Source organism: Neoarius graeffei, chromosome 18 (assembly GCF_027579695.1).
Source record: "Neoarius graeffei isolate fNeoGra1 chromosome 18, fNeoGra1.pri, whole genome shotgun sequence".
NCBI classification, from domain to species: domain Eukaryota; kingdom Metazoa; phylum Chordata; class Actinopteri; order Siluriformes; family Ariidae; genus Neoarius; species Neoarius graeffei.
Window position 1 is genome coordinate 26,685,284 of NC_083586.1, and position 16,451 is coordinate 26,701,734.

Genomic DNA, 16,451 nt, shown 5'->3' on the forward strand with positions numbered 1-16,451 from the left:
GTGAGGTCAAATGTCCGTCCCCAAATCACAGCTTAATAAGGCGTGTAGCCGTTGGCGTCGAGCTCTATCTAGTTCATGCGAGCGATGCACCTTCTCCGTACAAACGCTTTGCCGACTGAGCTTCGGTAGAGCACCAGCTAAAGTTTTGAAGAACTAATGTGATGCCACGTGAAACCCGAGAACACGATGCGGAAAATCCTGCTGCGTTTACTTGGATACAACTGACAAGCAACATGCAGGGATTTTAACGTTTGATTTCCAGAGCATGCAGAACGTTTTTAGTTACCTGGGTAATACCTTGGCTGCGTGTTGAGGGCATTCACCATTGGCTACTGGAGCTACGGGTTACTTCTAGAGCAGGCTAAGTTTCCTGTGCTTTGCCAATTGTTTTTATGACTGGAATTATGAGTAGCACGCTGTGTGAGCACAATCGCTATCAGGTGCGTTAAAATGTAAATAACATTTCTAGAATTTCACCAAAACTCATTGAATTTTCAGCATTGTAAGAGAACTCCATAAAGTATTATTCAGCAAAACCCCAGAATGATAGCACAAATCTAGAATTTTTAACAGAATTTTAGTTCTTAAAATTTAACGTAATTATGGACGTCACGGGGCGGCACGGTGGTGTAGTGGTTAGCGCTGTCGCCTCACAGCAAGAAGGTCCGGGTTCGAGCCCCGTGGCCGGCGAGGGCCTTTCTGTGCGGAGTTTGCATGTTCTCCCCGTGTCCGCGTGGGTTTCCTCCGGGTGCTCCGGTTTCCCCCACAGTCCAAAGACATGCAGGTTAGGTTAACTGGTGACTCTAAATTGACCGTAGGTGTGAATGTGAGTGTGAATGGTTGTCTGTGTCTATGTGTCAGCCCTGTGATGACCTGGCGACTTGTCCAGGGTGTACCCCGCCTTTCGCCCGTAGTCAGCTGGGATAGGCTCCAGCTTGCCGGCGACCCTGTAGAACAGGATAAAGCGGCTAGAGATAATGAGATGAGATGGACGTCACGCATAACATTTACACTAGGGCTGTAACGATACACCCAACTCACGATTCGAATCGCGATTTTTGACCCACGATTCGATACGCCCACGATTTTTTAAAAAATGTTTTTTTAAAGTAGTAAATTTGACTTAACATTTACTTACTTACATTAACTATTTAATAACAAATAATTCAGACCACTGCAGAGAATGAGTAATATGTATGCAAAAATGAACAAATGTATATCCAAAGATTGTTTTATTTCTCAAAATAATACTGTTGAGCCGGAAGCTCTGTTTTTTTCGGTTCTGAAAAAGTCATTTTTCCAAATCGTGTAAATCCGTTAAGATTTTTTTTGGGGGTGGCTCTCTCACTGTCTCACTCTCATAGCGCCAATGATTTTCTGTGATCGCGGAAAACAGATGGAAATTACGGAATTTTTATGGTGAAACATTGCTCGCGTGTCAAAATGTAACTGCCGCAGAAGGCTTCCGCCCAAGCAGACATGCCTTCAGTGTTGCCAGATATTGCTAACGTTTTCCACCCCAACATATGTTCAAAACCAGCCAAAAAGCACCTAAACCTGCCCAATCTGGCAACACTGCATGCCTTTCCGGTCAAGTGATTGTGATTGGCTTGTGGCACACCTAGCCAGCCAATGAGCTGCTTGTTTACAGATTCGCTCCCCGCGTCGCAACCAGAATGGCGACCGCTTAAAAGAAATGAATGCTCTGCCAGTGGCGAGTGTGGACGTTGCGTGACTCGCAGAAGATTGTCGCAGGTCGGCGAAAAAACGACTTACTAATAGATATTAAAAAAAAAAAGTTATTTAAGTAAGTTTAAAATGTAATTTAAATAAAAAGTAAAGTATTCATAAATTGAAGTTTGGAAGCGCCTCTGTTTTTGGGCTGAGGAGAAGTTTGAAAGGGTGTACCGCGATTCTGCCTTCTTGTATCGCGATACGGATCATGGCTCTGCGTATCGCGATTTCAATACGCATATCGTTACAGCCCTAATTTACACCCGTGAAAAATCACTTTGAATGCTGTTTTGAAAGTTGTGATCAAATATTCTCTGTAATAAAAAATTGCTTAAATATTATAAACACACAGTCTTTTAATGTATCAAAAAATAATTTTGATAAAGCAAGGAAATTCGGAAGAAAATTTGTTTTTTCTTTTGCTTGTTGTGAGCATCACGCTACCAAAATCTAACTAACCTCTTCACGAACTATTCCAACTTTCATGGACTTGTAGCGTGAATAAACCTTTCAAAAAATATATATATAATACTTCTCACCCAGTAAATTAGAATCCTGGTGATTTATATCCTCATAGCTTCAGTAGATCTAGAGATTTAGTCGATTTAGTAAATCCCAAACGCTGTGAAACACGCCAGCCATCTATGGTGAGAAGTGCTGCTGTAGTTGAGAAACTCTCATTCCTCCCGCTTCCAACTAACTCCGTGACCCAGACCAAAATAACAATGTCATGCTCATCACTTAAGGATGATTTATGCCAAGTTTCACGGAAAAATACAGCAAAATAAACTTGCTAGAAGCATTTTTCAAAATCCCAAACATTATGAAACATTTCTTGTAGGGTTTCAGGTTACAACTTTCGAGAATAGAGAAATTGCGGCGCAAAAGTTTACCACTAAACTGGCGAAAATACTCCATCCTAGCGAGTTTCACAACCGAACTAGGCTACGTGACAGTCCGTGACCACCCAGGAATGTTCTAGAAGGTTCGCTTCTAGGCAGGTGCGATTGAGAAAGACGCCACGTGAAGGTAGTAAAGGTAGTATTTCCACTGTCTTATGACGTTTTTGCTCGTTTTAGCGCGATAAACAATGCATTATGGGTAATCATTAAAATGCTGATTTCAAGGTTAAAATGGGTAAAAACAACTAATTTATATAGAGATTGTAAAAATTGTGCCTAATAGTTATCTCAGTACAGAAAATCAAAACCTGGATTTGTAATTTTTTCCCTATGTTACACCATTGTGCATCTATTGAGGTATTTCACCTGACGTCACAGGGTCACGTGACGCCCCGGTGTCCGCCATTTTGGACGGCAAGCTAGCTAACGTCAACAACAGTAGCTAGTATGTTACTGTAGCAATGTTTACGTTCAGTCATTTGGACGACTGTTAAAACCTTTCAGTCTCAAGTTTTTCCTTTACTGGATTTACTAGTTTACTGAGCTAGCGCATGCCGGCCGGCAGACTGGCTAGCGCGCGCTAGCTCCCGGCTTGCCCGAGCGCGCTAGCTCAGTAAACTAGTAAATCCAGTAAAGGAAAAACTTGAGACTGAAAGGTTTTAACAGTCGTCCAAATGACTGAACGTAAACATTGCTACAGTAACATACCAGCTATGATGTTGACATTAGCTAGTGCTAACAGCTAGCTGCTAGTGCACTGCTACAACACAGACACCGACCCTAATAATACAGTTCTTGGTCATTGCCTGGTAACAGCAAATTTATAACGGGCCATGTCTCAACAGACTAAGAAGTTATTTCAATGACATTTAATAACATTTTGTTTATCCTGAGGACCGAAAGTAAATGAAAATGTGAACAAACCTTAGCTGTAATAAGATGGCGACCACCGGCTCCAGGGACGACCCGCTGATGTAGGCATGTTACCCAGCCTGACACAAAATATTTGTAGGCATCCAAACTCTTCTACGCTTTCAGATCAATACCTGTGTATGGCGATGGGTTTTTAACGACATAGGTATACAGATCATGTGGGCCGAAGTCAGGTAAAGACGAGGGCTTCGTGTAGTTCCGTACGTCAGTGAACAATCCTGGTGGAAGCAGGTAAACGTCGTTCTCTAAGCCTGCGAACCTCAATTTTTGCAAATACCTCTCCCTCTGCTCGCCCTGTAAATGCCCTACGTCGCTGGATAGTGAAGGTGTTTTCTGCATCTCGCTCCTTTTTCTTTTATGTTTTTCGCCTTCCTCGCATTCAAACTGATTCGAGCCGTGACGTCCAAAATGGCAGCATCACATGACTTGGTCACGTGAGTGAAATACCTCGATAGCATGCTACTCATCGATACTGTGCGTATTTCTGCTGCTTCTTCGCCTTAAGTGGAAGCTGAAGGTATATTCTTTGTAAGAGAAATGTTATAGTTTCCTCGATGATGTTCAGATGTTTCAAAAGATAATGAATAGAATTAATGTAACCAAGAGTGGAAGAGCCACACAAGAAGAAAGAAAATAAATAAATAGTAGTAATAGGGCCTTACCTTGCGACAGCATGAAGGACTGCCATGATGGGCACGGTAAAGGAATCCTCTTTTACATTTGCTAATACTTCCAGTGGTCCTACGACATGTTTCCAAAGCATTCCCTGGAGTGGTTCTCGACACTGGGTGAGAATTGTAGCCGCCAACCTTAAGGCTGGGATAACAACAGCCTGTTCCTCTGAGGCTAATGATGCAGCTACATGGGCCATTACTTCTTTTGTAACTGAAACCGAGTCGGCGCTGGCAGGACCGCGGTTTGGCGTCTGACTCGGAGTACTGCTGCACAGCACTACTGGCGTGATGGAGTTTAAAACGTGTGCTAAAATCTGACTAGTCGAAGAGGTAATGAAAAGCCCTTTGTCATTTTGTAGATGGAGGACCAACTTAATGAATCCTGTGAAAAAGACACAGAACAAACTCGGTGAGTTAGAAAGTAAATACAACATCGTTTTCTTTGTTTACCGTATTTTCTGGACTATAAGCCGCTACTTTTTTCCTCGGTTTTGAACCATGCGGCTTATACAAAGGTGCGGCTATTCTGTGGATTTTTCTTCCACCGCTAGGGGCGCTCTAACCGGAAGTAGAATCAAAAATAAGATAGACGAAAAATCAATGCAAAGAAGAATTAGCAGATCTTTAGCAGACAGAACACGCACGACAAATTACTAACTGGTAATTATTTTCAAATCCAGCGAAGATGATTAAAGTGACTTGTGGTTTCAAACACAGGAGAAATGAAGGTAAATAAATACCGGTTATTTTCTCTTGGTTCTGTTCCGTTTTAATCAGCAAAGTTGCTGCCGTGTTAAAAGGCACTGTTCGGAAAGAATCTGTTCAGGTACATACATGTACATTTACAGTACAAAATCGTTCTGTACATGCAGTAAATATCTAATTTTTCAACATAGATATCTGCGGCTTATAGCCCGGTGCGGCTTGTATATCTTTTTTTTAATTTTTTTTTTTAAATAGAGCGGATGCGGCTTATATACAGGTGCGCTCTATAGTCCAGAAAATACGGTAATTCAGAACAGATATGGAACAGCCGACATTCCTGGTATACAGGCAAAACTTACAACTCACAGAAAGCAAGTAATGCAAGAGCAGCTTTAAAGCTAGTCTTACTGTACGGGGAAAGCAACCGGATCTACAACAAAAGCCTGCGGTCACTGAGTGTATCGAGATTAGGGATGTTAACCGATGACCGTTTGACCGAATCAACGTCAACCGGTTAATTTTTTTTTGGTTGTCGGTTAAAAAAAAAAAAAAAAAATCAATCGTTTTGAAGCTGCCGATTTTGGAGCAGAGAACCTGGAATTCTGTGTTGTAAACGCTTAGGGCGTGCCATGCGGTGTAAGGACGACAGCTGACAAATCAGAAACACCCATTCAGTCATGTCCCGCCCCAGTTGAACACAGCTGCCACTCGACGAGAGAAAAGTGTAGACACAGGCTTTTTAGCTTACAAATTACTATTCTGTTTTTTTTTAATTATTATTAGAAGGCACATGGAGTTTAGTCCTGCCTTGGCCAGTGCATTCTGAAAGTGTGTTTCGGTCTGTAGCCAACAATGCATGTTATTGCAGATCATATCTCTCCACACAAACTAAAGGCGCAGACGCCGACTTTTGAAGGGAAGGGGAGAGAATGAAATGACAGCGGTGTGTGGAGGGGGAGTGACAAACGCAGCTTTTATGTCTGTGAGCCGAGTCGGTGACGGCTTCAGAGCAACTTCAATACCATGCAGTAATGGCGTGTTGATATTGGTAACGGCGTTATAACGATTGTAGCTAATTAATTAGATTACCCGGCGTTATAACAGCCTTTATTTTAACGCCGTTATTCCATCACTGAATGTTATGTGCTTCTTCTAGCACTTGACTTTATTTTCAACGCCATCATGGCCAACTGAAACCGTCTCTAAGGCTACATTTACATTAGACCGTATCTGTCTCGTTTTCTTCGCGGATGCACTGTCCGTTTACATTAAACCGCCTGGAAACGCCGGGAAACGGGAATCCGCCAGCGTCCACGTATTCAATCCAGATCGTGTCGGCTCCGGTGCTGTGTAAACATTCAGAATACGCGGATACGCTGTGCTGAGCTCTAGCTGGCGTCTCATTGGACAACGTCACTGTGACATCCACCTTCCCGATTCGCTGGCGTTGGTCATGTGACGCGACTGCTGAAAAACGGCGCGGACTTCCGCCTTGTATCACCTTTCATTAAAGAGTATAAAAGTATGAAAATACTGCAAATACTGATGCAAATACTGCCCATTGTGTAGTTATGATTGTCTTTAGGCTTGCCATCCTTCCACTTGCAAGTGGTGAGTGATATGCGCTGGGATCTCACACACAGCGGCTCAGTCCCAAATCATGGCTTGTTCACTTCACTCGCGCGCTGTGTGAGCTGCGCAGGGCCGGAGTGCGCACCCTCCAGAGGGCACTCGCTGTTCAGGGCGGAGTGATTTGGAGCGCAGGATGCCTGCGGAGCCGAGCGTATCCGTGTATTAGGCTTGCCATCCTTCTACTTGCAAGTGGTGAGCCTTGCGGATGCCCTAAATGCACTGGGATCATGTTACGCGCCGTCTAAAGTCATGTGATTAGCATATCCGCGTATTGGCGTTGCTGTGTGCACGGCTAACGGTTTTAGTGTAAACGCGAATCGTTTTAAGAACGTTAATCTGATGATCCGCTGATTCGACGTAATGTAAACGTAGCCTAAGCTGGAGCCATTTGTCCTCCGCTCCAATACAAACCCCTCGACATCAGTGCCGCGTTTCACTAAACGTTTCGCGCTGTAGAAAAGGGAATGTGAGTGGAGGGCAGCGACCGGGACTGAATGTGCGGATGCTCATGGTTAGATTTAGAATAGATTCTAATAATTCCAATTCTAGAATTTTAAACTCATAGGTTAACCGACTTTAACCGGCTAATGAGGCTCGGTGGTCGGTCAAGATTTTTTTTTAGTTTTCACCATCCCTAATCAAGATGCATTTCATTTATCAATACTAGAGATGAAAGTGGAGCAAAGAAGAAAAAAAAAAAAACCTGAACTTTTGAAAGTCCAACTAAGGCCCACTTTACATGCGGACGGTCTGAAACAAAAACGCAAAAGTCCGTTTTCGTTCTCACTTTTTTTTTCCGCGTCTACACGACCGTTTTCAAGGAGGAAATCTGCGTCTATACGGTGACGCATAAATGTGTGGAATTCAATTGGATGTGCATGCCAGGCGGCTAGGTGGTGCTGTGAAAGACCTCCGCTATGTCTGCACGCATGCGCAACGTCTTCCGTCTTGTCTGATCTGCACATCTGCGCCGCGAAAACTTTGACTACTCTGGCTATGGTAAGTAAGAAAGTAAGTAAAAAAGTAAGAGCATGCTATACCCGCCTCTGTTCATTAACGGTATATGTGCAGATTCGGTATAGATGTTCGAAGGACTCCTGGACGTTTATTAAAGCTGCCAGAGCAGCTTGAAGGTCCGTTGGATCGATGTAATCAGACATGCTCTTACTTTTTTACTTACTTTCTTACTTCCCGGGCTGGCATGTACAGTATATGACATATGTATGACGTAAACGCGTACCCGACGTGAGCAGATCCGAGCAGAGTTTGGCGTATTGGGTAGTTTAGACGGATATGCAACGGGGGCTGTATTTAACTTATCCACTCTGGAAGGCGTTTTCAATTTTTTCCGTTTTTCAGCCTCGGAAACGCCGTCCCCGTGTAGACGAAAGGCACTTCCGATAAAATATTTAGTCGTTTTTACCCGACAGCGTCCTCGTGTAAACGGGCCCTAAGATGGGGGGGGCGGCGGCACCATCCCCCAAAAAAAATTTTAATAACATAACACGCAAACCCCTGCATTCTAGTGCATTTTAGTACTTATTTTCACTAAAACAAGTTATAACTTTTAAGCCTTTTTCTTTCATGTACATTAATGATTAACATGTCAAAAATATCAAGTTTAATTCCCCGAGTTAATGAGTAATTTTCAGGAGTGCGTTTAGAAAACGCGGTGATTTTCCTGCTACACAGTTCATTACTTTAAAAAAAAAAAATCAGACAGTTGAAGGTAAACTCAGCAAAATCCCAACACAGTCCTGTTAAAAAGTAAAGGTCTGTTAGAGTTTCTAAAGCTTTCAGGTTTCAGTGTTGGGGACGTTGAGCCTCGTTTATCAATCTTTTAGTAGAGCTGTGCGTTTGCGTAAGCTGAAGTGAACTAAACATTTCCAATTCATATTTATGCGAGTTGAAGCCAATTGTTTACATTAGTTCATATTGTCTGTAAATTTAAACACACCAATGAATACCAAATCTCATCTCATCTCATTATCTGTAGCCGCTTTATCCTGTTCTACAGGGTCGCAGGCAAGCTGGAGCCTATCCCAGCTGACTACGGGCGAAAGGCGGGGTACACCCTGGACAAGTCGCCAGGTCATCACAGGGCTGACACATAGACACAGACAACCATTCACACTCACATTCACACCTACGGTCAATTTAGAGTCACCAGTTAACCTAACCTGCATGTCTTTGGACTGTGGGGGAAACCGGAGCACCCAGAGGAAACCCACGCGGACACGGGGAGAACATGCAAACTCCGCACAGAAAGGCCCTCGCCGGCCACGGGGCTCGAACCCGGACCTTCTTGCTGTGAGGCGACAGCGCTAACCACTACACCACCGTGCTGGCCCTGAATACCACATTTCTCATGTAAATCAGGGGCGTAGCTAGGAGTTTTTAAGGGGGGGGGTGTCGCACACTGACTGGCAGTCTGAGTGCATTATGTAACAAAAAATAATCACCATTGCTAGTTTTAGGCAGCTTAGAAACCGGCTCTTCCATTATTGCTGTTTCTTCCACGTTTTCTTGATGCTGTGTTCTAGAAACGGCACTAAAACTTCGCTTCGAAGCCACAAAATGCAACTTTGATGGAAAAAAATACATCATAAATTGCTTACCTCTCTTCACGTCGAAAGAAGGAGGAAAGTTTTGCTTGTTTTGACATGGCGAATTATTAACACAAGAAGAAATACTTGTAACTCGCAACTAAAAAGGCTGCAGCTACACTGGCAGCTTGATCATGCTTTCTAGTGCGATCGTGTTGCGCAGAACGGTATCAGTCCTGCACGCCTAAGCTTGTGCACTGCCTTGGGTGCGCGCGGCGTTAACAACACAGATGACATATCAAATGTTTAAACTTTTGACTGACATTAGTCATCAGTAAGACATGGAAAGTCCAGTGAGGGTTTTTTTTTGTCTGGTGGATTTTTTATTTTTTTTTAACCTGTACATGTCAGTATTGTCTAGATGCTTAATTTTTATTCACTTTCTACAAATGTCTACAGAGTAGTTACAGGGTCATCTGCTCAGGAACCACCTTTGAGCACTTCATATGAGAATAGACGTCGTTCTTTTTCCTGTGAGAATTAAAAAAAAAAAAAAATCCTTTTTAGATCCTTTTAAGGAAGAACTCAATATTTACCATTCTTGCAGAAAAGGTTCATGGATTGTTGATGTTGCAGCATGTTCCGCAATCCCTGTAACCACCCATAACGTACTGAGGAATTTTTCCAGAGCTCTGGCATACGCCAACTATCTGGCTGAAACATATACTCCAACACTCCTCTCTCCTGTTTCAGCAAAATGAGGAGCGGTTACAACCAAAATCTTTGAAGAACACACATTACACACCCAATACATTGCATAGAATACTTCAAAGTTTTGTACATGCAAAAGTAAATGCAAAGAAGAAGTTGGACAGATTTAATGAGCTCCCATAACCGGGGCTGGACCTCTGCACAGGCTAACACGGGCTATCGCAAGGAGCCCCACACAATTAATCAATCAATCAGAGACTATAAATCAGGGCTTTGAACCAGAATTTTTTTCCTATTGGTTCGTTCCGAACAGAAACGGAATTTTAACGTTTCCGGTTTTGGGTTCCACCATTAAATAGACGTTCCCGAACCGGTTAGAACAAAAAAAATTTCGTTCCCGGAACGGTTAATTACGTTCCCTGTCAGCTGTTTAACAAATGGCTATAAAATTATGTCTCTGTCTCATCCAGCTTAAGCCAAATGTAGGCTAATTCTATTACAACCTTCATTAAATAAGACAAGAAATAATTCAAAACAATTATTATTTCAAATGTTGGCGATTTGGATTCTCAGTATGTCTTCCCATCTACACAAACAGAAAAAGTGCCAAAAATGAAAGAGAATTCGTTTAGTGTGTCACCAAAGGCTAGTCAGGCCCTATGCACTGATGGGCTAACAGAGGTTAACGTCATTTAATGTTCGCAAGCCTCTCATTAACGTGGACAAATATATTGATATCGTGTTTGAAATTGACGTTTTTGAATAACGATAGACTGCAATATTTACCTCTTATTTAAGATGTGGAGACATGATAGTAGTCCACCCTCCCGCTCTCTCCATTCAGTCAGCGAACGTCACACAGGAAGTGAACCCCAGCGGGTCAGAGAAACTTGCGCAGGAGAAGAATGACTTTTTTATTTGTAGGCTACGGAAACTTTGAGGAACGAAATAAAAACCGGTATTAACCGGTTACCATTATTTTTAATAAGCGTTTCTGTTCCGGAACATAAAAAATAATAAAGTTTCTGGTTTCGTTTCTGTTCCATGCGAAATAGAAAAAGTTCCCGGTTTTCGTTTTCGTTCCTTGAACCGGTTCAAAGCCCTGCTATAAATAAAAATTTAGCGCTCAAAAGATCTGCAAATCAGAATATTTTCAAAGAAATATCGCTGCTAACGTATCTGTGTTGCTGAAACATAAGGGACCGTTGCTAAAGGGAAGTAAAATGGAAAATTTTATAAACTTGGGAGCATGTACAGTATGTATTCTTGGGTTTCATGTCACGTCACATCCGCCTCATTAGGTCTTCAGAACTTTAGCTGGTGCTCTACCGAAGCTCAGTTGACAGAAGGTGCATCGCTTGCATGAAAAATGCCTTACGCTCGTGTAGTTTTAGGTTGCTTGAATCGATCAAACCGTGAAACTGATAAAAGGTTCTTCAGGGTTCCTCGTGAACTAATTTTTTTTAAAAAAAAGGGTGAACGAATACAGGATTTCACAAAAAGACGTCGAGAGAGGTGGCTTTTGAATCTCTCGCTGAAATCGAAGGGAGCCGAGTCGAAGCGTGCTCGAGTTTGGTGAAAGGTTTGTATCTCCCTCCGAGCTCTGTCCTTAGTGTTTTCCAAGTACTGTGTGTTGGTATTTTATGGTACTTTTTTTTTTTTTATTTAAAACTCACGAAGCGCCGTGTCCAGATCGGGACAAAATTCTTCCCCAGCTGTCCAGTTACAACGCGCCGTGATCACTTCTTCTCCGTCCTTGTTTCATCCCTGGCACTTATGTTTTTTTCCCAACGGTCATGTTTAAGGCCAATTTATGCTGACAACCCAGTCCTCGCAGATGGCGTCGCAGACAGCGTCTGCATAGCCCCCCCACCTTCGCAGACACTCGGCGCGCACCTCCCAAAAATTGTGACCACCGCAGAAGCCTCGCAGACAAGAGGGCTCTGATTGGTCCACTCTACATCCGCTGTACACGCACTTCCGCTTCCCTACTTTCCCGGTTTGGTTTGTTTTCACTACCGCCATTTTTAAAAACACGAGCGAGGATGGAGCAGCACGAAGAGCGGTTGATTGAGGAAGTGAGGAAGTACGGACATCTATACGACTCCAGTTCTAGTCATTATAAGTAACCGGAGGATAAACACTCCACTAACCACACCCACCAACTACTCCTAGCGATTTCGCGACTTCGCACCCCCTTGCGTTGTGGCGGTGAATAACATCGCGCACGCCTATTACTCCCCGCTCAACGATAAATTACAACTGTCTGCGAAAAGCTATCTGCGAAAGCCTTGTCGCAAGAGCATGCAGAGGCCCTTACTCGTTCATTTAGATACTGGTGTGCCAGCTCCGACAAGTGATTGGTGCAGGACTTCATCCCTCCCATGCAGCCCTCCAATCATCAAGTCTCCCTCTGTTATCGCCAGTGATTGGTGCATTCATCTCCCTCTGCTGTGACCAATCACCTTTCCTCTTCCACTCTAGATAAGCCAGTTGTTATACGCTACCGTTCAAAAGTTTAGGGTCACCCAGACAATTTTGTGTTTTCCATGAAAAGTCACACTTTTATTTCCCACCATAAGTTGTAAAATGAATAGAAAATATAGTCGAGACATTTTTCTGGCCATTTTGAGCATTTAATCGACCCCACAAATGTGATGCTCCAGAAACTCAATCTGCTCAAAGGAAGGTCAGTTTTATAGCTTCTCTAAAGAGCTCAACTGTTTTCAGCTGTGCTAACATGATTGTATAAGGGTTTTCTAATCATCCATTAGCCTTCTGAGGCAATGAGCAAACACATTGTACCATTAGAACACTGGAGTGAGAGTTGCTGGAAATGGGCCTCTATACACCTATGGAGATATTGCACCAAAAACCAGACATTTGCAGCTAGAATAGTCATTTACCACATTAGCAATGTATAGAGTGGATTTCTGATTAGTTTAAAGTGATCTTCATTGAAAAGAACAGCGCTTTTCTTTCAAAAATAAGGAAATTTCAGAGTGACCGCAAACTTTTGAACGGTAGTGTATTCTGTGTTCAGTCTCTCTTTGCCTCGGTCTCTGCATTCTGGGAGTAAAAAACTCTGACTCCAACCTTGTGACGAGGGGAGGCCAGGCACGTTTGGGGTGATACACTGCACTCACATAGGTTAACTGTTGTATAGATACATTAGGTAAGTGTCATTGTTGTATTTTTTTTAAGTTGTGTTAGTTTGGATTAGAGTAGTTCGGTAGGAGTTTTTGGTTTCCTTCGATTTCTGTGTTAGGTTAGTTAGTTAAGTTTGATTTCCCTAAGTGGTAGAGTAGTTTTGTTTCTTTTTGTTCGTTTGTGTAACTGGCACTTCCCAGCTAGCCTGGGCCCGCCCATCCTAAGTGTGACGCAACACGAGGGCCTGTTGCGAGCTTAGTCTGGCAAGGCAAGCTATCTCCAGCTCTTCCAAGCTCCCGAAAAATCGGGAGCCAATCAACTTTGAGCATCGCCAACGGCCCTGGGTAGAGGCGTGTTCAAGGCACTGATGTAGTAGAACTGCGACCGGAAGCCATAGATTGTTTACAGAATCTATGCCGGAAGCGCTTCATTCACTAGAAACATTACAAACATGGAGCAAGTTCTCATTGAAAACGGAGCAAAGAGCAGCCCTGGAGGTATTTATTGAAAGGAAGGACGTTTTCGCCTTGCTCCCGACCGGCTTCGGTAAGAGTTTAATCTACCAGTTAGCCCCGTCACGTCACATACGTCAGAGGAAAGAGTGATGTGATTGGTTTAAGCTTCGTCACAGCCTTTTCTGGCTTCAACCAGTAGCAAACTGAGGCATTTCAGGGAGGCGGGTCAACCACGCACTTTGGGAAACGGTTGGGCTGAATATCTTTGCCAGACCAAATGCTCGCAGAGCTTTGAAGTCGCGTTAGCCAGACTACTTCCCAGCCTGCCTCTGACCGTTTTGTTATAATTCCATGTATCCGCTTTTTAAAGTGCATATCGCGGGTAAGTTCAGGAGCGAGATCAATGTAATTCTCCTATTTTATATTAAACTTTGGTCAAATATCTGTTGCATTTTGTGCAATTTTTTTTTTACCTTGTGCAATACCAGAAAAATTCAGTTGAATTCAAGCCATTTGAGGCGAATTGGTCCGCCTCTGAAAAAACTTGCCATTTGGATTTCCCGGCAAACAGTGACTACGTTTACATGCACATCCAAATCGAGCTGCTGTCGGTAATCGAGCTGAAGGTCCCAGCAGGGTGCCAGAGAAATCCAATCCTACATGCACACAATGAAATCGGGCTATTGTGTGAGGTGCACTGTGCACCCGAGCCACAGGTGGCGCTACACGCCCCATCGTGTTGGTACACTTCCGGTTGTCGCCATGAAGAAGAGCTATTCAAGAGTGTAAACAAAGTTATCAGTTCCGTGTTCTCCATTGCGCGTTTTTCTCCCGTCCATGAATTTTAATATATTCAACTCCTTAAGCTGAATGAGCATGAACTCTGTCTCCTCATTGCTCCAGAAGTGCACGTTTCTGCTTGCCTGTGGCACTGGGGGCGTGGTCAAGCGCCGGTCTGTGACAGGAGGGTGGAGCCAGGGAAGGTGAGTGGCAGAATCACTTCACCTGACGGTAATTAACCTGTGTTTGTGTGTCTTCCCAGTAACCGCGCCCTATTTAAGGAGGCAGAGGGGAGAGCTCATCCCGGGACTAGAACACAGCGCGTGCGTGTGTGTCAAGAATAAAAGTAGGCTGTTAAACTGAAAAGTCTGACAATAAAAAGCCTATTAGTACCAGAAGCTTTGTCCTGCCGTCCTCTGTGCTCCACCCACACTTCACAGAGCTCTACATCGCCATTTTCTCTTCTTCGTTTGTTCCTCCTGACCTCTTCTGCTGCTCGCTACTACTGTTGTCATGCCGACCGAGGCTGTTGTGTTTCCCGCTTGTGATCTCGTCACTTCCGGAAGTAGCTCGACAACTAGCTCGATCGGGTATACATGCACAAAGTAGCTCGGCAGAAATCGCATAAACTAGGTCGTGTAGCTCGATTCCGAGAAATCAAGTTCGGTTCAATTTCAGCCGAATTAAGGTGTATACATGGCATTTTGAACTTCGATTTCAGTCGAGCAACGGCAGGAATTCGATTCTCTCTATGTGCATGTAAACGTAGTGAGTGATTTTCGTGACGTCGCGTGCGGGACGCCTCCCTCTGAGTCCTCCGTCAGCGCTGGTTTGTTTATGAGAAAACGACCTGGTGGTTTTCTGCAAATTTCTTCAACGTTATCATGTAATTATTAAAACGGTTAACAGATGTATCGTAGGGAGGTGTAGCAACACTAATCTTGATGGGATTAGTACTCATCGTTTCCCAAAAGACCGGACAATGAGAGAGAAATGGGAGCGCTTGGTCTACACAGGCTGTGCACTGAAACCGTGCAAAGCTTGTGCAGCCTGCTGGCGCTTCCGCAGGTGACGTCACAAATCTGGCTCCAGACTCCCTTGGGATTTTTCCAGACGCGTTTTGTTATTGTATTTTTTTCTGCTGTAGACAGATGGCCTTGTGCAAAATTACCCTTCTGGATGAGTGTGTAAAGGGACATTCTTTCATATAAAAAAAAAAAAACTGAAATTGGTCCAGGACATGCACTTTAAATTCACTGTGTAAATAAATTCACTTTATGTTACCATCATCTTTTGTTACTCCCTTTTCCCTAGACTTAAAAAAAAAAAAAAAGGAGTCGTAACAGTCCGGTTTAGCTAAGATCCAGGTCTTTAAAGGGGCTCCTGATGATCTGTGAATGATTTAGCTGAGAGAGAAGAGCCGACACAAGTGAGAAACTGTTGCTTGTTTACACTTCAACTTGCAGCGCTTCGTTGTAAAGACGTGAACGAAAAGCTTTTAAAAATAAAAAACATACTTGCACAGGCAAAACCAATCCAGGATTCATTCGGCAGTGACTTGATAGCGAGGTCCTTTACCCAGCCACATATTTAAAAAAAAAAAAGTTTTCAGCCTCCGTACTCTTCCACGCTTTCATCTGCTTTGCGGTGTAGAAGGCCGTCTGCAACACCAGATAGTTGATGTCGGGGAACTCGACTGAAGGGCAGTTTTCCAGATCGTATGACAAACCCCTTCTTTCCCAGACTGCCGGGGTCGATTCCATTGCACGTAGCGATCTTCTGAATAGATCTAAAGCCAGCAGTGGCTTCTAGATTACGAGCGTGCTCTGATAACTTGTTTGCGCTACGGCAGCCGTTTTGGTTTCTCGACCAGCAGCTGCTTTACCGGAAGTGAACTCGCTAAGAAAAGTCACGTGACTGAAACCCAAGAATAGGGCCCCACTCATGCTTTGAACCCAGAGGCTCCCACCACCCAAAAGTCTGCCCTTTGTAACACAGTGACCAAGTACGCAAATGAACATAAAGTACTAATTTTAACATTCTTACCTCCAGCAAGGTGAAACTGTGCTCTTTACCTGCCAGCAGCCCAGCAAGCTTGAGTGAGAATGAAAAGACAGAGGGATCCACTACTTGAGATGTTGTGACACTCTGCAAAAAGTGCAGGAGATGTGGCAGGTATGGCAGAAGATTCTGTTCGTCATCTGCGGGAGGAGAAAAACTTGCACTCAA

At 43.6% G+C, this 16,451-nt stretch overlaps 1 protein-coding gene across 1 annotated transcript in view; it reads right to left on the reverse strand.

Moving 5' to 3' along the window:
- The window catches only part of brat1 (BRCA1-associated ATM activator 1), an 83,405-nt gene that overhangs the window by 58,021 nt on the left and 8,933 nt on the right, over positions 1–16,451 (reverse strand). The window contains exons 3-5 of the mRNA XM_060898615.1: positions 16,269–16,423; positions 9,723–9,870; positions 4,232–4,625 (exon numbers count right to left, since the gene is read on the reverse strand). Of these exons, the coding sequence (XP_060754598.1) occupies positions 4,232–4,625; positions 9,723–9,870; positions 16,269–16,423 (697 nt within the window). The remainder of the gene's footprint in view (positions 1–4,231; positions 4,626–9,722; positions 9,871–16,268; positions 16,424–16,451) is intronic.